Source organism: Pipistrellus kuhlii, unplaced genomic scaffold, assembly GCF_014108245.1.
Source record: "Pipistrellus kuhlii isolate mPipKuh1 unplaced genomic scaffold, mPipKuh1.p scaffold_m20_p_1, whole genome shotgun sequence".
In the NCBI taxonomy this organism is placed as follows: domain Eukaryota; kingdom Metazoa; phylum Chordata; class Mammalia; order Chiroptera; family Vespertilionidae; genus Pipistrellus; species Pipistrellus kuhlii.
In genome coordinates, this window is record NW_023425404.1 from 175,724,289 (window position 1) to 175,748,607 (window position 24,319).

General features: G+C 40.0%; 1 protein-coding gene across 11 annotated transcripts in view; it reads right to left on the minus strand.

Moving 5' to 3' along the window:
* LIMCH1 (LIM and calponin homology domains 1) overlaps nt 1–24,319 on the minus strand; it is a 318,118-nt gene that overhangs the window by 162,516 nt on the left and 131,283 nt on the right. For all 11 annotated transcript variants that reach the window (XM_036417635.2, XM_045573069.1, XM_045573073.1 and 8 more), the window contains exon 3: nt 3,975–4,044. In XM_036417635.2, coding sequence (XP_036273528.1) covers nt 3,975–4,044 — 70 coding nt within the window. The remainder of the gene's footprint in view (nt 1–3,974; nt 4,045–24,319) is intronic.

The following is a 24,319-nucleotide window of genomic DNA, read 5'->3' on the forward strand; positions in this document are numbered from 1 at the left end:
GGGGTGTGCAAGAGGCAGCTGGTCGATGTTTCTCTCTCATCGACGTTTCTAGCTCTCTATCTCTCACCATTCCTCTCTGTAAAAAATCAATAAAATATATATTTTTTTAAAAAAAGTACACAGAGCAATATACGTGGGAAGACCATGGCGCTTCCATGCTCTCTGGGAACATCACTCTCTCCAGGTTTCTCCATGGCTCAACAACCTGGAAGCTCTCTGACCCCATCCCTTTGTGTGTTTTAATATATTTTATTGATTTTCCACAGAGAGGAAGGGAGAGGGATAGAGAGTTAGAAACATCAATGAGAGAGAAACATCGACCAGCTGCCTCCTGCATGTCCCCCACTGGGGATGTGCCTGCAACCAATGTACATGCCCTTGACTAGAATCGAACCTGGGACCCTTCAGTCCGCAAACCGTCGCTCTATCCACTGAGCCAAATCGGTTTTGGTGCCTTTGGGTTTTTATGGAGACCTTATTGTATAAGTGCAATTGACTAAACGATTGGCTATTGGTGATTGAATTCATTCTCTATCATTTCTCCCCTTCTGGCAGGTTGGGGGTGCGGTGGGACTGAAAGTTTCAATCCTCTAATCCAAGCATGTCAAACTCAAAGGCTAAGATAGGCCAAATAAAAAAGGTTTAAGTTCAAAAAAATAAAAGCTTCAATTTTCATAGAAATGTAGGTTTATTTTGATAGAGACATGTTAAATACAAAGGGTTGTAATAAATAAGTAATAATTGACATAAAATAATAGAAAATTTTAATAAAAATTAATATTTTTTCTTGAACATTAACTTACCAGACACTGAATAACCGCACAAGTTAATAAATGTAATGCAATTAAACCTATCTTTCTTGTTCTCCAAAAGTGAAATATTTCCTGTTGCGCACATTAAACAAGTCAGTAAAATCAGCTGCTAAAATATTTGATAGAAATGGTGCAACTGCGCGTAAGGCGCTGTAAAAAAATGAATGCCACACGATTATAATAATCAGTCATTAGCATATGTTGTAGTTTGTTTTAAATAATTATGTATAACAGGATATTGTAAAAATTAAGTTACAAAATTTTTATTAAAACATTTCTTACATACTGTTACATTGTCTGGGCCACAAAAATATTAGTTGCGGGCCGCCAGTTTGACATGCTTGATCTAATCCTCTGTTTGGTTTCCCTGGCAACCAGCCCCCAACCTTGGGGGAAGGTGGGCTTTCTAAGTCACCACTGACATAAACTCAGGTGTGGTTGAATGGGGCTTGCTATGAATAAAAAGACACACCTTCAATCTTTATGAAACTGAAGCTATTTCAGGAGCTAATGACAAAAAAAAAAAAAAAAAAAAAGAAGAAGGAAGGAAGGAAGGAAGGAAGGAAGGAAGGAAGGAAGGAAGGAAGGAAGGAAGGAAGGAAGGAAAGAAGGAAGACAGACAGGCAGGCAGGCAGGCAGGCAGGCAACTAATACTTTCAGAAGGTGCTCCCATTGCTCTTATTGCTTAGGAAATCCAAGGGTTTTAAGAGCTCTGTGCTAGAAGTAGATAAAGATAAACTATATATTTCTTATTATAAATTATGACATCACAATAACAAATGGTAAGGAAAATATAAGTGATGAAAGATGAAAGTGAGTGGGGAAGTGTTAGTTGGAAAAGGGCAAGGAAAAGGAAAAATGATGGAAAGAACAAAGTGGAAAGGAAATTCAAATGAAGAAAAGGAGAAATAAAAGTCAAGGGTATAAATGAAGGAAAGCAACTGAGGTCCCCTTTTAATCTTTAATCAAATTGCCTGCCTGCTCCCAAGTAGAGGCAATTTGCAAAAACAACATTTGATCTACAATAAAAAATGATATAAATATCAATGCCCATGTCCCACACCCTCAGTTTTACTAAAATTATTTATGATTCATAATTAAATTAAGGGTTCAATTCAAAACCCTTTTTTCTTTAGCTTCTGGTCTCAGAGTGGCTTAATTCTGTTCACATAGATTTTACCAGGGCCCTTTTCTTGACTTTCTCCTGCCAGTTTTTTTTTAATATGTTTTATTGATTTTTTTTACAGAGAAGAAGGGAGAGGGACAGACAGCCAGAAACATCGATGAGAGAGAAACATCGATCAGCTGCCTCCTTGAACACCTCCTACTGGAGATGTGCCTACAACCAAGGTACATGCCCTTGACCAGAATCAAACCTGAGACCCTTCAGTATGAAGGCTGATGCTCTATCCACTGAGCTAAATGGGCTTCAGACCTCCTGCCAGTTTTGATCCTATAACATTAAATCCCAGAGCTCCAAGGTCAGGAGATGCCACAGGCCCGAGGCCAAACATAAATTTGTCAGTATCATTAAGACTATGGCCTTAATGTTTGGAAGAGATGGAGTTAATAAAAAAAATGTTAAAATTACATATTATATATTAAATATGCAATATACGATAGCCATATACAGATTGATCATTCGTAAAATTTTCAAATCCATTCATTCTAAATCTATTTACCTACCTTATTAATTTACTTGGTTACATGATTTTGATGAACAAAATTGGAAGGATTTTTAATGACTAATCATTAACTTACTACCAACCAGTATAGGAAATAAAATGCATTCACAGAAATAGCAATTCTTACAATTTAAAAAAAATCCATTCCATTCCACTTTCTAAAACCATGTCCTCACCGAAACCGGTTTGGCTCAGTGGATAGAGCGTCAGCCTGCGGACTGAAGGGTCCCGGGTTCGATTCCGGTCAAGGGCATGTACCTTGGTTGTGGGCACATCCCCAGTAGGGGGTGTGCAAGAGGCAACTGATTGATGATTCTCTCTCATCAATGTTTCTGACTCTCTGTCCCTCTCTCTTCCTCTCTGTGAAAAATCAATAATATATATATATATATATATATATATATATATATATATATATATATATATAATATCATGTCCTTATTACCATGACCCTCACAATTCTCAAACACAATTTTTTTAAACATATATTTTTAATTAGTCATCCTGATGTGGCTTTAAAACTTTAAACAACAGTCAGTAAGGTCTATGTAAAAGCCTGCCTAAATTCTTAACGTTTTTCTAATTGTTTTCTGCAAAACCACATACATAGGAGGCAGTCACAATGGAAATAGTGAGTCATTTACCAGGGCACATACATTCTCCGCTTTTTGGGCACATGTGTGTGTTTGAGTGTGTACATGTGCCAAGTTCCTTCCACAACTAAGATGTGTTTGTCTTCTTCATCTTCCATCTTTATCCCTTTTTAAAAAAAACAAAAGGCAACACAATTAAATAATTGGAATGAGCTGCCAAGAATGATGAAGCATGCCTATGCCGGGAGAAAAAAAATCCTACTTCTGACCATGTGAGAACACATGAGCTTTAGATGGAGGGTCAGCAGAGCAAGGGCTCTCCTTACACAGTTCTCCAGGTGATATTAGGTCAGCTTAGTGTTCACTAAGATGGAAGATTTAGTGTCCACTACCTGGAAGACTTGATCCAATGTGGTATTCAAGCATAACTAGGATTTTTAAGATTGAAAAACAGCAATTTGTCATAAAAGTGCTGCTTGTTAATCATGAAATCCCCTTTCTCTCTACCTCTTCTCCCCTCCATTCCAGGGTAATGCAGTGAAAAACTGAAATCAGAAACCATAATTGCAATCACATTCCTGCCCTGGGGTCAACCTAATTATTCACCTCTCAACCCCAAACAAATTTACCTCTTTAAAAATAAAGGTCCTTATCACTCACTGTGGGGGGGGGAGGGGGGGGAAATACAAACAAAGATGAAGATGACATTTAGGCATTGCTGCAATCTTTCATTCTTAAGTGACCTCTTAGTTTAATGGCTTCAATGCATTCTCATTCAAGTGGAATGTATATTGCAGGAGAGAACTGTAATAAATGGCACTGTCATGACCCTTAGGTTAGAGCAAAGCAATATTGGAAAATAAATCTCAATTCTGGATACTCACCAATCCTGCAATGGGGGTAGGCAATCTATTGATCTTTTTAACAAGTCCTGGCTTTATGGCATTCAGCAACCTGTCATGAAAAAGGCAGAATGTCAAATGAGACGTAAAGCAAGATAGATCGCACACATCACCTTTATCCGGGGCTACTGCTAAATTGCTGAATAGGAAAAAGCAAGAATTCAAAGCATGTGGTAAATCTCAATAATCTATGAGCCTTAATACATACAAGTGAAGAGCTTTGCCAACATCAAGTCTGTCAGTGGCAGGTGAAGTTCTGGAACTTGGAAATGTTGGGAGAGATGAGAGGTTGGAGGCTGGTAGAAGCTTCAAGAGAAAAGACAAGCATAGGAGCTAGATGGAGGTTGGGAGGGAATAGTCTCGGACTGGAACCAGGTACTACATAGACAAGATTCTCCCAATACTCCTGGTTAAGGCAGGGCTCTCTCCAGGAAAGCGCTAAGTTCAGAGACCAATGTCTATCTTTCCAAATAATTTGCCAAGACTAATTCTACCTACAGTTATGCTTGCTCTTTGAGGAGGTCGCTTATTAATTGTGGCTGAGTTACCCTTAAGAAAGGGAAGAATACATTTAGCAAGAGGTTAACCAATCATGTTCTGAAGATTTTGAACAATGCTGACCACAGTTCCTTAGGTACAAAAATATGTGAGCAAAACATTTTCAGGGTAAAGGTTGAAATCACGTAAAAATGGTAATACAACATGGGGAATACAAGAGAAAAATAACTACACCTACTTGTCTTCAGAAAATATCAATTCAGAGTGAAAACAAAAGAAAGAAAGAAGGGCAACTTGTAAAACTAAAATAGGGTTGGCATCAGGGTGATGTAGTGGAATGTAGCATTTGGCAAGCCAGGTTATTTATAAAGGGATGCTGAAGGTAAGGGGTTATAGAATGGAAGCATTTACTCCCACATTCAAGCATTGAGGAGAGGTAATCAGGCAACTTATCTCAGGATACAATGCAAAAGGAAACTTAGGGCAGGAATTTATTATAACTCAGGGGTCAGCAAGCTCTAACCCATGGGCCAAATCTGGCCTAATGCCTGATTTTGTAAAAAAGTTTCACTGGAAAATAGCCATGCCCATTCACTTATGTGTTGTCCACTGATGTTTTTGTGCAGAGCTGAGTAGTTATAAGAGAGAACATATGGTTCACAAAGTATACAATGTTTACTATTTGGCCCTTTACAGAAAAAGTTTGCCAACCACTATTATACAGGCATACCTCAGAGATATTGCAGGTTCAGTTCCACACTACTGCAATAAAGTGAGTGTTTGCAATAAAGTGAGTCAAAATCTTTTAGCTGGTGGAGGGTCTTGCCTTCAATTTGTAAAAAAAAAATCAACATCTGTGAAGCACAATAAAATGAAGTGCAATAAAAGGAGGTATGCCTATAATTCATGCAATCCAAGATCCTAGTCAATTATGAAGAGCCTATACTTGATAGATTTCTACAAATCAGTAACAAAAGATCCTTTGAAATATTTTAATGATTAGTCTGGAACGCAACCTATATTTGACACCACTATGCATTAATATTTTAAGAAATGTGCCTACAGTAATTATGACAAATAGGATATTCTGTTTTTTCACCAAGGATTTTGCCTGTTCTTAGTAACTTTCACTGCAATTCCAATGCGCCACCACCAGTAGGCAGCACCCGGAGTGGACTTGTGCTTTTTTTGCTTTTTGTATGAACTCACTTCGTTTTAACCATGAATTTAATCTTCTTAAAGTTATTTCTTTATAACTTATTTTGAAATTATTATAACGTATTTATAACATAAGTTACAAGGCAACTTGTTCACTCTTCTCATTTTATAGTTTAGCAAATGGAGGTCTGATGGTGATGAAGGAGTAATTTCCCAGCAGTGATTAGAGTGCAGCCAGGCCTGGCACCCTCTCTAACACAAGGTCAACATCCACATATTGTGGTTTAAATAAACACATAGACATATGTCTCCAAAGAAGGTTTCAAATGTACATCATCATAAACATACATGACTTTTCTCACTAGTTTTTAACACTGCCGCTTTAAACTGGATTTTTAAATGTTATTTGTGCACAGTACTGGTAATTTAAAAGGAATTAAAAGGATATTTTGGTAAAATGTTGAGTCCCACAAGGCCCCAGAAGATAACCTTAAAGAATTTTCCAAAGAAAGTATATAAAGACATATGTAATTTTTTCAAAGGCAGATGTGTAGCATGTAACATGCACTGTTCTACACCTTGTGTTTCTCCTTAACGATATGTCTTGAAGGCTAAACAATTTGCCTTGGAGATTTGACTTATCAGTACCCGTGGACCTATGTCCTTTCTAACAGCTGTGAACTACAGACGGATGGAGTTGGCTGCAGGGAGAGAGCATTGGCTCTGGAGTCCAACGGACCAAATCCCAAATTCTGCTGGTCATCTACGAGGGCCGTTGCTTCAGAAAAGCCCGTGGACTTCAGTTTCCTCAACTGCAACATACAATATAACGGTGCCAATTGCTTGAGTATCACTGAGACTTAAATGTGACAAAATATGTGAGAAGCTAGCATAGAGCCTGGTGCATTAAAGTTCTCTATAAATGTTTCCCCACATTTGTGTGCATTTATACTAATTCAATCGACAGCATTTGACATGAACCACTTTCTCTAATATTTTAGAATTTTCTAATGAAATAAAATACATTGCCACCAGATACTCCCAAGCTTTTTGCTAATTAACTAAAGTAAAAAGAATAACAAACAGCCTTCCAAAAAAAATCATAAGTTAAAAATTGCCTTTTAAAGAGGCACTCTTGTCACCTATGTCTAAGACTTGTGTTAAAAAATTTATTATGATGGCTCCATCAAGTCTTCTTTTATACATATTTTTATTTTAAGCAATATGAAATGCTTCATTATATCCACTCTTTGTAGAATTATATTTATATGGCATAAATCTTTCCTGTGACATGAAGCTGTAAAAAGCAAAAACAAAAACCCAATTTTGATGCTAGACTTTAATTAAAAGAGCAACAAAAGTCTATGCTCACTGTCAAAATTTTTAACCACAAATGAAAAAATAAACAGCCAAAGTGCTCTTAAATATTTGAAATACTTTCAAGATCAAGGCACATGATTTTTTTTCCATATAAACATTGCCCCAGTTTCATACACAGTTGACAGTACACAACGATAAAAGATAACATTGAATTCACATTGCAGAAATGCCAAGCACCTGCTTATCTTGTATTTTGCGTTAAACTGGAGGCATTTTTTGGTATATAATAGGAGTCAAATGAGAAGTTCAACAACACAGCTATGAGGAAGAGTCAAGGCTGCTCACCTGCAATTTTATTAAAAACTTCTCTTTTTAAAAAAAACCACCACTCTTGCCTCCCTGTGCAAATTAAAATATAAATATTTTCTTTTTATTTATTTATTTATTTATTTATTTGTTTTATTTATTTTTTAATATATTTTATTGATTTTTTTTGCCCCCCACCCTCCCTCCCATACATTACCCTCCCTCCCCAGAGTTTTATGTCCATTGGTGTACTTATATGCATGTATGCAAGTCCTTCGGTTGATCTATTATATTATCTCCCCCTGATCTTCCTCCCCTCCCCACTGTATAATAATTTGACAGTCTGCCTGTTGCTTTACTTTCTCTATATCTTAAAATATAAAGATTTTCAAAAAATACTTATTGATGACAGGCTTTAAAGCAATGATAATGATGATATTTTCTAGTCATGAACTTACTGAGATGCACTGTATCCTGCCCTTTCCTGTAGAGACAGGTCATGTCTTCATTCTACCATTTTTGTAGAAGAAAAGGCTAAGCCCCAGACAGATGTGAAGACTTCCCTGGAGACATGCAAAGTTTGTTTGTAGCACACTGAGACAGTCTTAATATCCTAGGCCAGTCATTTTAATCTGTAACTTGGGGCTTTAGAAAGTCCAGCTTTGGTATGTAATTAAAACACACATACACCAAAAACTGTCTGAATACAATGGGATAATATCAACACTAGATGGGAATGAAAGGAAAATGGAAGAGGGTGTCCCCTGGGGGGTGGTAAAGTGTAAGACACCTCAAATCCAAGTGATCTATATCATCATGAGATATTTAAGAGAATACAAGATGATCACATTCACTCCCCGCTAAGCAGAACCCCACACCAATTTCCCACCTGTGGTCTATGCTTCCCCAAAACCGATGGCTAGAGGGCCTGAGAGGGTAGTTTACTCTCTCCATCTATTAATCGTTATACTCATCTCAAGACATTTCTGGGAGACTGGTATAATTCTATACAACAAAAAAGTAAATGTTTTTACTAATACCCTTCTTGGACTTTAAATAAACCCACAACTACAAACAAAAATAAAGATAATAAAAATATCAATGTGAGAGCTAGTTGGGATGAACTATTTTCTGATATTCACCCAGCAGTTATTGATCAAGTGCCTGCTGAATGCTGCACACAATTCTAGGCCCAGGAGGGCAGCAGCGAACAAGACAAAGGTCCTACTCTTTGGAACATATCACGTTGGCAAACAGGTAGAGCCATGGGAGAAACAGAAAATAAACAAGTAGATAAATGAAAAGAAATTTTCAGATAGCATAAGCACTGGGAAGATGAGCATAGTAACAGGTGACACAGGTGGAAGTTTTATTGGGTGGTTAGAAGGCTGCTCTGGAAGGTAAGATTTGAGGGGGAAATGGAATGATACAAAGGAATTAGCCAAGGAAAGATTAAAGACAAGAGTTCCAGGTGGAATGAACAGTTAGTAGAAAGGCCAAAAGGCAGGAGTGTTGGTATATCCAAGGGCCAATGTAGCTGAGCAGAGTGAGTGGAAGGAGGAGACATATGATGAGAGCCAATGTGAAAGCAACATCCAGGCCAGGTAAGGTGTCTAATTATTTCCTAAATATAATCTACTCAGAAGGACATCTGACGATTTTAAAGACAGAGATTGAAATACTCTGATTTATAATTTAAAATCTCCACTATATGCAAATAGGGAAAACATAAATTTACAATTATATTTAATAGAAAAGTTTTGCTTATTAAAAATCATGGTTATCAGAAAGCATATATAAATAAAGCATCACAAATAACCTATAATACTCAGCTTAGTGAAGAGAAAGGTGCAGTGAATTTGGAGTAGGTGGTCAAGGTTGAAAAAGTAAATCCAACATGTGTTAACTATGAGTTACTGTGCTGGAAAGTGGCTTGATCAGAGCCACAGCTTTTCCTTTTAAAAAATGGAGATTTGAAAAAACAAAAAACAAAAAAAACACCTTAGGATCTCATACCCTATGAGACAGCATGAAGTAACCTGGAGAGTATTATGCTAAGTGAAATAAGCTAGTCAGAGAAAGACAAGTATCACATGATCTCACTCATATATGGAATCTCATGAACAAAATGAACTTATGCACAAAATAAATCCAGAGACATAGAAACATCAAATAGACTGTGTAGAATCTCAGAGGGAAGGCAGGGGTGAGTGGGTGGGAAGACATTAACCAAAGAACTTGTATGCATACATGCTTAACCCACAGAGACACAACATATGATGATGGGGGTTGGGGATGTGAGAGAAGTGTGGTGGGTGCAGGCTAGAAGGGGTCAATGGGGGAGAAAAGGGGCATCTGTAATACTTTCAACAATAAAGATAAATTTATAAATAAATAAATTTATATATTAATTAATCAATTAATCACTTAACATAAAATAAAAAATTCCATCCAGGATTGTGGTGAGAAGCAAATGGACAATGTGTTGCTGGCATTTAGTAAATGGAAACTTCCATATCCACACTCATTTAGTATATTACGCATGCCCCTTTTTGCTAGGTAAATGCAAGTTATTTTAGTTTCAACTTTTCCACTGGCCAGCTGCCAAACACTAAAATAAGTCTTACTAATTTTCTTTTTCTGGTCACCTTTGGATAAAAATCTCACATAAATGAATCAAGTCAGTAAACTGTATAGCTTTCCTAATATACGTCTGGTGAGAAACACCTAGAAACGGAAAAAATATATGATCTTGGGTAATTTCTGATTATGAAAAAGTTAATGGCATTGAAGGTAAGCAAAAATACATGTGTTTCTTATATGGTACAAATTAAATGGTGTCTACTAAACTCTTCTATTCTAAATCTAAAACATACTGTGACCTATTTCCAGAAAGGCTGTCCCATATGTTCCTTCATGTACTCAACAAATATTTATTGAGCTTGCATAATGTTCTGGCCCGAAGTCGGGTAGGAGGATCCAAGAGAAGACAGGGCAGACCCCAGGCTCTCCCTCAGGAGAACTGCTCACTAATGGGTTTAAAACCCACAGGGAGACCAGGACTGGGCACACGTGGCTCATTGTCATACAACCTAATGCACAGCCATCTTTAGTTTTTGAAAAGGTGAATTAAAGACCTGCTCTGAACACATTCTACGAATACAGTTCTTTAAAGATTAATGAACAGATTCTTAAAGAAACAATTGTTGAGACACACACACACACACACACACAAAGATGCTTATGTTCTAATTAGAACACAGGTTGCACTTGATTACTCTTTGTAACACAGTGTGGTAACCCCTCAATCATTTTTAATGGCTATAAAATACCAACCGAAGAAATTGGTTTCTACTTCCAATTAAAGAAAAACATCTCAAATGCCTACTTTGGGACAGAATGGTTGTTTCAGATGAACTATTCCAGCAGACAATATAATCGCTTCCCAAGGGCACAGCTCTGAAAATAGGTCTACAAAGGATGTGTTAGGTGAGCATCCAGACATTAGGCAATAAGAAGCTTATTTGTTATTGGACTGTCATATAAACATTTAAGGTAAAATTGTTTAAAGGATTGTGAAATTCCACTTTTTCTACAAGGCATTCAATTCAGAAATTAAGTCTGATAATTATTCTAGAGTTTAGGGGACAGCAGAGATGCTATCCAGACCTTGAACACAGGGTTGGGGAATTCATGCTTAATCTAGTGGGAAATCACTTTATTCTTTGCAACGAAATATTACATCACCATTTCATTTAGCTTGGTTTATACAGCTGCAATAGGCAACTATGATCACAAAATTACCTATTTTGTGTCCCTTTTAATTTGGCTCAATTGTGTTTTGCTCTGTGGTTTCCTTGATCACTTTTTAGGTTTGACTAGGTGTCCTAGAAGAAGTTATATATGCTTTCATTTAATCTAACATGACAACTATTTTTTAACCTAAGCATGAGATCAATTTAACCTTGACCATAAACCTGTTTCAGATGTCATTTTTAAAGTTTTCTTTTTAGGGTTGCCTAGGCAAAAGCAGGAACATTAATAAACCTTCTGAGGTCAAGGAAAATTGACTAAAATAAGGGGAAAAGTGAAACTGAACCAAAAGGGGAGTTTCATATGAACAAAATAGTAATGGAATGTAAATTGCCATCATTAATATCTACCAAATGTTTGAGGGGTGCTATGCATTGTCCAGAACCTGTGATTTTTAAGTTTAGTTAATCTATTTGCCTTGAATATATCTAAAGAAGAGACAGGGAGAGATTCAGAAAGCCTTCATAGGCTTGAAATTCAGAGAAATTGAGCTTAACTGTGAATTCCAGGGCTCAGCAGTGCTGTGATTATTCAGTGCAGCTCCTGTGGCAGAGACTGCTCACCAAACTTGTCTCCTTCTTCTCCTGGGCACATAGCTAGACTACATTTCCCAGCCTCCTTTGCAATTTTTCTGTAACAATACTACTGAGTTCTGGCCAATGGCATGTGGGCAGAGTGATATAGATCACACCTAGGCCTGCCCCTAAAATCTCTCCCAGGCAATTCTCCATTCTCCCCCTCCTTTTCCACTGGCACCAAAGAAAACCTTAGAAGCCATGTGTCAAGGGTGGAGTCCCTATTAACAGGGGTCCCTGAACATCTGGCTGAAGCAGTGTCACCCCCACCCTTCCCTGCTGCCCAAGCTGGGCTACATTTCCACTGTGTTAAACCACTGAGAGTAAGAAGAGGCATAGCACCCATTATTACCTTAATTACTATAGTTCTCCAGATCAGGAGGTCCTTTTCCTGAAAATCCCTGCCCCCAAGTACAAAATTAAACACCTGGGCACAGCCTTCCCCCTGGATCTAACACTAATGAAATAATCTATAAGTACGAAGGAAACCTATGGAAATTATCTGATCTCTTGGAGCCTTTTTTGCTTCATTTCTAACCTGTCTCGTGGGCCAATCTTTGCAAGACCATTCTTATTGTCTGGAAATTATGGAATTTTTTTGGATTAGAAGAAGCCTAAAACAATAAAATGATTCAGATAAGGAAACTATGACCAGGCACATGTCTGAGGTTTCTATATTCGAGAAGAGGGCTTTCCTGTGATGCTTTAACTCTTGGCATTTCCATAGCTAACCTCCAGCCACCAGTCTCTGTCCTCTTAATTGACCTCCCCACCTAACCCTTGAAAACCTACCTTGGTTTTGGTTACATTGCTTTTTCCTCCAATGACTTCCACAGGACTCTCCCCAGTGCCTTCACCTGCTAACCAAGTCCCTTTGACCCCAAACTGCCTTTTCCACTGTGCCTCCCGCTCAAGGTCCTCCCCACTTTTATAAGCTACAACTTTAAGATGACAAATGCTCAATGAGCTGTGAAAACTGGCAATGCGTGAACAGAATTTAGTATAACCAAATAAAACACAGACTAAAGTTACTCTGACACAGGCAATGATACGGGTAATCATCATCGTGCTATGTGTTAATTATGGAAAAATGGTTGTAATTAGTATTTCTTTTGCACAGCTAAAAGAAATTGCTGAATTTACTGTCAGGAGGGTGGACAGATAATTTGGGAAATGACGTGGCTCTGAAAGCTTCTGTATCCAGGCTGGAGAGGGGTAAGCAGCCAGCCTCTCACTCTCCATTCTCCTTGAGCAGGAAGTGCTCATAGCCAAGCGTTCCAGAATTGGGACCCATAAAATTCAAGGAGTACTAAGAGCTTCCTAACAGAGAAAGACCTGGGTTCAAATCCAACTTTGCAACTCACTAGGCAAGTTGTTTAAGTATTCTACATCCATGAGCCTCAGTGTCCTCCTCTGTAAAGTGGGAACAATACCTACAAGTCATGGCATGAACTGTGAGATATGCATGCAATACATGTGGCACAAGTCTGGTGGATAATACACACTTCATCAATGGCAGCCATTATTATCATCTCTTCCCCTCCAAGGTTTCAAACCCAGCCCTGCCCACAGGTGGAAATCCAATGTGTCAACTGTTGGCTCAGATCTCCCAAGCCTCCTGTCTGTAGCTCACTCTAGATTGGGAGTTGGGAGAGATGAGAAGACAGAAATGAGGGAATGAGAGGACATTAGTCCTATTGAAGGGCAGGCCCACATAAATGTAGTCTCTATAACTGGGGAGGAGGAGGAAGGATGGAAAGAAGGAAGGAAGAAAGGAAGGAAAGGAGGGAGGGAGGAAAAGTGGGAGGGAGGAAGGGAGGAAGGGAGGAAAGGCGGGAGGGAGGGAGGGAAGGCGGGAGGGAGGAAGGGAGGGAGAAGAAGGAAGGAAGGAAGGAAGGAAGGAAGGAAGGAAGGAAGGAAGGAAGGAAGGAAGGAAGGAAGGAAGGGCAACAAAGCAAAGGAAGAAGCTCTAAGGACAATCTCAGCTATACTGCAGCTGTGCCCACACTGCCTCTGGTCCTGCTTCCCTGCCAAAGTCTAGCTTTCCTTTGCCTCTTGCCAAGGCTCCTATCTCCCTACCTAACTTGCCATCCTGAATGTGATAGGGAAAGGCTAAGAGGCCTTTGCTATCCTAGAAAGGGGAGGTTAGCACCTAATGTGGCTAGTTCCAACTCTGGATTGATTTCCTATTCACTCACATATTGTTATCAAACACCCCACACCAGGTGTGGAGTTAAGCCTATACCCCCTCAGGGGACTGGGATCTACAGAGGGACAGACACAATCTCAGATGTAGAATGGATTACCCAAGACTTTGTGAAGAGTACCAATTCTTCACAAATAACTTTCAAGTTCTAAATGAGTGACCAGAAAAAAAAACTTTGAAAACATAGGATACACGCAGTAAAGTTATAAATAAAGGATGGGCATAGCAAGACAAGTATAAGAAGCATTTCTGCTTCTCATTGGCATGGCACTTAATTCAAATGTTTATGTTTGGTGCACAGCAGAAAGTAATCAGAAGTCTCCACTGCCAACAGATGTCATTTCCTCAAAAGTAAAGCTAATCTCATTGCTCTTCTGCATAGAGGCCATGCTAGCTGCCTGTTGTTGGCTGGATGCTGTAGAAACTTTTTAACATGGTATCCGAGGTCTTTCTCAAACTGATCATTTTCAAACTGATACTCATCTTTTATCTCCAGTCGGTCCCATTCCATCCTAGGCTCTGGCCACAATTCCTTCCTTGAGCATGCAAAGTCCCTTCATGTTGATGATACTCTCATATGCTTCCTGCTCCCTCTCTCTCACTTGTCTTTCCCACAAGCTTCTCCCCAAACCTTTGTGGCCTAGCAAACTCCTACTCATCCTTCAAAACCCAGCTTAAATATTATCTTCTTTCTGAACCATTTCCTAGGTAGGAAGTGTATCTCCCACCTTTGTGTCCCAACACTCTTTTGCTTCCCTGTTTATTATATATCACCAAAACTGTCCAAATTCCCCACCAGGCGAAGGGTTAGTCCTCTCTGTGAGCCCAGTTCTACTATAAGGGCCAGTCGTTGGTGGGGCCTAAACTTATGATTGCTGAGTAAACTGATAATGAAACAAATAAATGCAAAGTATTCGGAAGCCGAAAACACCAGTTTTTAAATTGCAATGGACTTCAGATTCACTGGCAATTTTGCAACTGTTGTTGTGAATCACAACTGAACCATTTTCTCAGGCGACCACACCATGTAAGGATCATCTGACAGGTTTCCAGTTCATCCCCACCAATGACTATCATTTCCTTAAGTTCCTGCTGGTCTGTGAATGGGGAGAGGCGGGGACTTAAGGAGCCACTGTGTTCTTCTCTGAAGGACAGATGTGAGCTTGCTGGCCCCGAAGGAGGCAGTGAAATCTCTGGGTTCTTCCCTTTGATGTGCTGTAGGACACAGAAAAAGAAAGGGGCAAGGGGGGGGGGGGGGGCACACACCATTTTACTTTACTGGGTAAACTAAGTACAGTCTTTTTCAGAGGCATGGACAATGTGTTCTCGAGGCCAGAAGCTCCAACAGGGAACATATGAGACTAAAAGCAAAGCCTTTTCATCTGTTGTAGAAAAGGGGCTTTTACTAAAGGAGAAGGGCAGTACTTAAGCAATAAAGTCTCGTTTCTCCATTCTGTGGCCTTCCTTTATCTAAAGTTATGCTTCCTGATTTTAATGAGTGTGCCTTTGACTTTGAGTTTTATTTTGTTATTTCCTTTACATCTGGCAGCTCAGTACAGTGTGATACTAGCACATCAAGAAATGCAGGAATGACACTTGCAATAAGTCTTCTAAAGGGCATATTAAACATCTTGAAGCAAAATTTTAAATATCATTAACGTGTGTGTCTTAACAACTTGAGATATCATTTACATAGAGTTCACCACTAAAGCTAGAATCTGATTTTTTTTTTTTGTACATTCACAGGATTAAGCAACCATCACTATGAAGTAATTTAGTTTTCTTTTCCCCTAAAAAGGACCTCCATTCTTCAATCAATAGTTTTAACTTCCCATCCCATGCATCCACAACTTCTAGCTGTTAATCCAAATCAACTTTCTGCCTCTACAGATCTGCCTATTCTGGACATTTCATATAAATGGAATCATATATGATGTAGTCTTTTGCAACTGGTTTCTTTCACTTAGCATAATGGTTTGGGATCATCCATGTTGCTGAATACGTGGCAGTTAATTCCTTTTTGTGGCCAGATAATATTCCATTGTATGGACATAACACATTTTATTTATCCATTCATCAGTTGACGGCCATTTGCATTGTTTCTGTCATTTGACTCTTATGAATAATGCGATCATGAACATTTGGGTACAAGTTTTTGTTTGGACATACGTTTTCACTTCTCTTGGATATGTAACTAGAAGTATAATTGCTGGGTCACACAGTAACTTAATGTTTCACCTTTTGAGGAACTGCCAAATTGTTTACCAAAGTGATTATACCAACTTGCATTCTCACCAGCCATGTATAAAGGTCCCAATTTATCTGCATCCATTCCACATTTACTGTCTTCCTTTTTAAATTACAGCCATTTCAGTGAGTGTGAGGTTTTGATTTGCATTTACCCTAAAGACTAATAAAATTGAGCATCTTCTCATGTTTTTATTGGTCATTTTAAAAAATATTTTTTATTGATTTCAGAGAAGAAGGGAGAGGTGGGGGAGAAACATCAATGATGAGAGAGGGTCATTGCTTGGCTGTCTCCTGCGTGCCCTCTACTAGGGATTGAGCCCACAACTCAGAGATGTACCCTGACGGGGAATCAAACCATGATATTCTGGTCCAAAGCACTATGCTTAACCACTGAGCCACAGTGACTGGGCTTATTGGCCATTTTTATGTCTTCTTTAGAGAAAGAGCAATTCAGATATATTTTCCACCTGTTAAGTGGATTGTTTCTGCTTTTAATATTGAGTTATAATTGTTCTTTACATAAGCTCCTTTTGAAACATATGATTTGCAAATAGCATAATTTCTACCCTTCTGTGGGCTGGGAGATGATATAATTTATAGGACAAAAGCATTTAATTTTGACATAGTCCTATTTACTTATTTTTATTTTGTTGTTTTCACTTCTGCTGTTATATTCAGGAAACCATTGTCTAATCCAAGGTCACCAAAATATACTCTTGTGTTCTAATATTGTACAATTTTAGTTCTTACTTTTAGGTCTACGCTCCATTTTGAGTTAATATTATATTGTCTGAATATATACTGATTGATTATAAACATGTTATAAATATGTTAATAATTTCAAAATTTTAAAATTTGGAGTAATCTTCTTTCTTCCCTTCTCTCCCAATTTACTATATTCCTGCCATGTGCAAGCATCGTCAGGCATGGAAAAATTTATGAGTCACTGTCACTATGTCAAGGAATTTATAATCTAATAGAAAGTTAAAGCAGACAACCTCATGAGCAGTGCCATGTGTGAGACAAATTACTTGTTTCAAACAAAGCCAAAATATTTTCAAATCAGAAACCAGAGGGAGCCCTTGAAATTAAGGTTGTCACCTCCACCCCAGGATATACGGTTGTCACTGCCATGGGCACTGTGAGGAGGAAGGAAGCACTGAATTCAGGCTGGAGGTGGAGGGGACCTTAGTGGAAGAAACGGTATCCAATGCCTGAGTTTCGGGTTTAGAAAGATGGAAATGGATAGAGAAGTGAGCACCCAAATGGCTGGGATGAAATGCAGTCAAAGGCACGAAAGTGGGACAAAACAAAGAGAATCGCAGGGGAAATAACCAATCTCTGTGGCCAATGCAAAGGGGTGGTTCAGATAAGCCGAACAAACACTGTGCCCAGGCAGTGAGGGGTGCCAGGCTCCAGGCAAAGGAACTTCAGTCATGTCCTATCTGGTGTGAAGCTGTGTTTGGAAATGCCAGCCTCATGGCAGAGTCTACAGTTGCCTAAACACAGGCAGGCACAGAGCTAATCACTTAACCATAAAGTCTCAACTTTTTAAAAAATATATATATATCTTGTTTTTTTTACAGAGAGGAAGGGAAAGGGATAGAGAGTTAGAAACATCGATGACAGAGAAACATCGATCAGCTGCCTCCTGCACACCCCCTATTTGGGACATGCCCGCAACCAAGGTACATGCCCTTGACCGGAATCAAACCTGGGACCCTTCAGTTCGCAGGCCAACGCTCTATCCACTGAGCCAAACCAGCCAGGGCAAGTCTCAAACTTTTTATTTGACTTTTCATTCACTCATTCTTTTTCCCCTTACGATAAGGAGGGAAGTCTATTTCTGCACAGTTAACTAGAAAAAGAAATCATTTATAAACCAGGTCCTTGATGGAATATTGAAGGAAAGGTCCTCCCCTATGGGAAACGAAAGGAAACACTTAGAATGGAACAGTTGGGGCAGGAATTCTGCACCCTTCATTGTGGGAACAGCCCACCCAGTCTGACAGCCGAGCGGACACAATTAAAAAAGGAATTACTAAGGAAATACAATTAGAAAAGCTATCAAACCCTCTCAAAATGTAAGCAAGTCCAAATCCTGCCTGTCAGTCCACAGGCAGGCAATGAGCTGCGCCAGTCTATCCTCTGCCACCCAAGCAGCCCATATTTAAACCTGTTATATATTTTTTTTAAGTCAATCGGTCATTCTAATAAATGTGTAATAAATTTGCTCACAAGGAAAGAAATTAGGCCTGAGATTTAAATGAGCAGAAGTTTAATATTTATTAAGGCACAGATTAATGGGGGAAGGAAATCACCTATTTTGAAGGAAATGGTTTTACTGCACATTCTGAGGGAAGTGGTTTCTGAATGATAATTATTCTAACATAAATTTCAAACACATTTTTTTTTTTGGAAGCATGAAAACATAGTCTATAATTGTCCTACTTGGTTTAGGCCAGGTAAAATTCTGTGTTCAGAGAAAAGAGGTTGAAACAAAAAATATACCTTTAAGTAGATAAAATATTTGCAAAGATGGATGAACTCGAGAATGTTTCCAATGCACAATGCTCAAACGCACACAAGAGTCTTGTTTAGTCTCTTGAAATCGATGCTAAAGCGCAGTTTGAATGGGAACAGTAACCCCACACACACTGTGCTAAGAGTCCTTCTTTTGAATAGGAACCAAGGGCTGTTTATTTTGTGTGGTTTAAAAAGAAAGGCAACACTGGGAGCGCATTCTACTAATCCTGAATCCCACCAATTCGCCTCCCATGTTCTTCGTCTGTTTTCATCTTTCCTAACAGACGGCTGTCGGGGAGAGTCAGTTCTTGCCTAAGGTCCTACCTAAGCCAGGCCAATCTTCCAACAAAAAGCAGCTTTTCACTGGAGATCTCAAAAAAAAAAAAAAAAAAAAAAAAAAAAGAGTGGGTTGGAATGTCCTCGCTTGAACTTAAAAGCTTAATGAGTCTTGGTGCCAAAGAGCTGGAGGTAGGCCAAGTCAGGGAGGCCAATTGTGATTTGGCAGAAAGACAAGGGAGAACCCTACATAGAAGACCTATCAAGTTCATAGCAGCCTGTGGAGGCCAAAATCAGGAAGGGCAGAAGCACCCAAGTCTGCTGAGATTTGAGTGAGCATCTGGGTTAGAGAGAGCGCTCCTAACAAGGAGCTCTAGACACACTGGGATCTACCACCTTGGGTTTCCATCTGAGCAACTGCAAAGGGGAAAGGAAGGGGCAGGGTGTGTGTGTGAGAAAATCTATTCCAAACAAAGTTTACCTCCCAGGGTCCCCAACAGCTGAGGTGACCATACCTCTCAGGTAGCCAAGGACAGCCCCAGATTTCATTTGTTTTTTTTTCCAGAATCCCAGCTGGGTAATACCCCTTTCACATGCAAAAGAGTCTCATAGGAATGACAGACTGCAAGCCATTGGGTCAAGCTAATTTTCACTTCTTTTTTAATAGTGAAGAAAAATATTTCATGTATCATTTATGTTAGATACTAGTAAGCCCTCTTAATGACAGCAGATTGTTAAGCATGAGCCAGACCTAAAACTATTAGGTTGAATCGTGAACAGTTGACTCACAGTTCCCCGGGATGGCTACTGAGGCCTCCAGTTCTCCCTCTGCCAGAGAGGCCCTTTTCTAAGGCCTTGCAGAGGTTATGAAATAAAGAGGACAGCTGGGTGAGCTGTTGATATCCCAAACTCACTTTGCCCAAACTGAAATCATGACCTCTCCCGACAAACAGAAGACCTATTTCAGCTTGCACCAAGAACCCCACCCTGTTGTCACTAACTATTAAAACTATGATGTAAATCTTTAGTCTTTTCTTTCATTCATGTATACCCTATCCTATCAAGTCCTGTTGCATTCTTCAAACGTCTTCTCGTTGCCATTGCTCTGGAGAATGTGGTCGGTATCCAACAAATCCTCTGTATGACGCCATGTCTCCATACAAAGCTGCGCCACCAACTCCCAGCCCAACCCAGAGACTTGCACATATCTGTGGCACACCAAATCTCATGCAGAAATCAGGACAAGAATCCAAGACAAACCCTCCTTCTGAGAATAAGCAGCTCATTCATCAGCAATGATGTAAACAAGTGTTTGCCAACAGATTTCTTATCTTCCGAAAATCATTTCAGCAGCATAGGAACTGAGACAAAAATCCACTAAAGCATTCTTTATTGGTCACTTATTTGCAGACTCACATACTCAGACTTGGCACTCCGTGAAAATGTGTCTGCAGAACAAACCCCTAAGTTCACCTCGGTGACTCCAGAGAGGGCACTGTCACAGGGCATCTTACACATAAAGAAAGCAGTCACTTCCAGCCCTCAATCTCTGAGTCTTTAAGGATGGGCCCATCCTTATGTAAAGTGTGTGTGTGTGTGTGTGTGTGTGTGTGTGTGTGTGCGCGCGTGCGCGCGCGTGTGTAGGGGGGGCAGAGACAAAGGATAGTATTGAGAATGACAGCTAAGATTGGGAGAAAGTTAAGGCTGCTGATGATTAGGTAGCCTAGGGAGAACTGGTACTACTGGTATTGACTGATTCAATAAGTGTCTGTAACAGATGTATTATGTGCTACACCAGTGCCCAGTGAGGGAAATTCAAAGAGAAATAGAAGGGGCCTCCGGGGAGCTTTCGATCTGGTACAGGAAGCAGATGTGGGACAAAGAGGTGAAGTGAAATGCTAGCAGGAGAGGTGCTCAGAAGCCAGAGAGGAATCCACTAACTCAGCCTGGAGGGTCTGGAATATCTTCTCAAAGAAAGAAACCACAGCAGACTGGAGGGAGCAGGAGGAAATGACATCACCACAGAGGTCAAGGTTACTGTTTTCAAAACAACCACTGTAGGCCTCCAGCCCTGCCAGCCAACGCTCATTACATACAGATGACCAAGCTTGTAAGGGACCCAAACTTTCTTGCCCAGTGTTTGATCACAGGCTAGGCAAGAGAAGCGAGGAAGTAAAATCCCAATTCGGCCATCCTGTGGTTTGCTGGCAGCCCTAGGGAAAGAGCTGACGGGCACACAGTGACACAGAGTTCCATTGACTATGTCATGTTCATCACTGATTCGGGGCCTATTATTTCCAACAACAATGATGAGAGCAGCTAGGGACCCAGGGTGCCAACCAACAGCCAGACACTGCTGGGCACTTTCTAGTTCTTTCTCACTGGAATCTGTCAGGGACCTGAGGAAGCAGTACATCCCCCATTTCATAGACCAAGGGGGGAAAGTTAACATTTAAGTGTCCTGTTCCAAGCACTAAACAGAGAGTTTTATACGCATTACCAATTCATTTAATCCTCACAACAGGCCTATGAATTGGGTACCATTCTATCTGTTTTTGTAGATGAGGAAACTGGTGCTCAGGGAGATTAGGTAACTTGTCCAAGGACACACAGGAGGCAAACTCAAGATCTGGACTGTCTACTAAGTAGAACCATACGAAATCATTTTCTGATGATACATTTCATAGGATTCAGCCTAAGGATTCCCAAATCTATTTCGTTAAAGGAGTTCACGGGCTTTTGTCATATATAAAGCAATTATGGCAAAATGATAATAACTGTATTTAGTGGCAGGATATATGGGTAATCCTTACATTATTTTTGTAACATTTTTTATAAGTTTAAAAATTTAAAAATAAAACGTCAGGGCTGGGAGTGGGGGGCATTATAAAGACAGTCCTGAGAAAACCTAAAAAGTTATTTATCTAAATGGGATTTTTGCACTCCCCAAACTCACAATTATTTAACTTTATAAGATTAGACAATTTACATCTAAAATTAGTTCCATAGTGCTTATAGGCTGACAAACTTTTTCTCTAAAGGACAAGATAGTAAACATTTTAGGCTCTATGATCGACATACAAACTCTTGTCTTTGTTTTGTTTACAACCCTTTAAAAATGTAAAAGCTATTCTTTGCAAGGAGGAAGGTCAGTGCGAAAACAGGCCAAGGGTCATGATTTGCAGACACCTGATCTAGATGGAATTCCATAGCGTTCTATCTGAACAATAAAGCCAGAGGCAGGAAACCAAGTCAGAAACTTCCCTTTCTGGCGTCCTTTCAAAGCAGGGAAGTTGCTACTCAGTAAGGCCAGAGCTTCCGTAGGGAATGGTTCTTTGCCACCTTTCTTTGAACCCTGAAGCCCTCAAGGACATAATCCGTATTTCATTAACATTTCTAACAGCATGACCATGGTCAGCTTGGTCACACTTTGACCCCAGACCCGTGGAGCTCAGTGGAGGGCTCACATCATTTGAGCATTAACCTCCCACACTTCGACTGCACACACTTGGCAAAAACAACAGAGGCACAGAGAGATGGTGATAGCAAAAACACACCCACTGAAGTTCTATTTGGCACCTATTTGTTATTGCTGTACACACTATACATTTCAGCGTCAGTCTTACTGTGTACACGGGGTGCACCTGCAAAGCCGCATGCATTGCATTTCACGGGCAAAGTAAAAGAGCTCCCGGGGTGATCTGAAGGCGATTCTCATCTTCTGTGCTGCCTGCAGGTGCCAGTCTTTCCCTCTCCTGTCACTGCAGTTTTTAGTTCAGGTCTGCCACTCTCATTTGTCTCCATCTAGCTTTAACGGTTCCACTTAAGAAGACTGAAATCTGCGTCCTCCACTGACCACAGCCTCCTGTACTCTCGTGACCTCACTCTTACTGGACTTGCCTTCTTAAAGAAGTACAGCCAGGCCCTCCACACTTACACTGTTCCAAGACCACCACCAGTGAGACCCGATGCTTATCTTCCGTACCGCCCTTCTCCCCACGCTCTAGGTTTCCTGGCACTAATTCCACACCCCCAACCTCTGGTTTCTCTCTCATTAAAATCTCAGCTCTAGATAAAGGACAGTGGGGAACAGCAAAGTTAGGCAATCAGCCTTCAGCATTCAAGTCTTTCTTTTTTTTAAATTTCTTTATTGATTAAGGTATCACATATTTGTCCTCACCCCCTTCTCCATTCCCATCCCAAACCCCTCCCCACACATGCCCCTACCCCCCTGTTGTCCGTGACCACTCGTTAGGCTTATATGCATGCATACAAGTCCTCTGGTTGATCTCTCCCTCTTACCCCCACCCTCCCCTACCTTCCCTAGGAGGTTTAACAGTCTGATCAATGCTTCCCTGTCTCCGGGTCTGTTTTTGTTCATCAGTTTATGTTGTTCATTATTTCCCCTAGATGAATGAGATCATGTGATACTAGAAAATACACTTATAAGACAAGTGTTTCTGATCTGTATAACTTGAGCCAAGTTATGTAATCCTCTGTGCCTCAGCTACTTCTCCTGTGAAATGGGTATGATAATAGTCCTCATAGGCCACAGGTACATTAAGAACCAGGCTGCTGAGAAGAAAACCAGGTCCTAGCCCTTAGTTCGATGAGAACTCTGAATTTTCTCCAGGCAATTAAAAAACTGGGGAAATTTTTAGTGAACAAAGCACACAGTGTCCCTCTAACCAACATTTAGAGCCGATCCAACTTGGACAAAGAGCTAAAAGTTTGTTGAACAAAAGGAAGAATTCACCGATGCCGTTCACATAGTTTTTGGCTGGGGTCCTATATTTTTAAATGTCTTATATGAGTGGTGGTTATGAGTTAGACCTCCTTAGTCACCAGCATCCACGAAACTCTCTGGTCTTAGAGAGTGATACAGCCTTAAGCATTCTTTTTATTATTATTATCATTATTATTATTATTATTATTCTTGAGTTTATGCAGTTGAATTGGTTAAAATTATATAGGTGTCAGGTGTACTCTACTTTGCCTGCCTGGATTCATTGTCTGGGACCCTCACTTTCCTGAGAGCCTCCAAACTGAGTTCCCTGCCTTGTGGCCTCTGCCATCCACCAAGCCCACACCTGGAACGGTGCAAGTCCCCCTCCTTGTCTCTGGAGACAAGTCCTAGAAAATGCACCTTCTCATCTCAGTCTGTAGCACCCCAATGTGCTCAAATCAAACACAGCCGTGTCCCCACCCCTGACCAAAAAGGAGAGGGCAAATCTTCCATGTTTCCCAACCTTCGGTGCCTGCAGCTCCTGGTCATGTTTTGTTTCTCATTGCTCTGTGGGCCCTGCACTTACAAATTTGTTTTTATATGGTTCCACTGGCTGCTGACCCAGCTTTCCCTCTAAGGCTCTGGCTGGGATCATGCTACTGGCCTTCCTTGC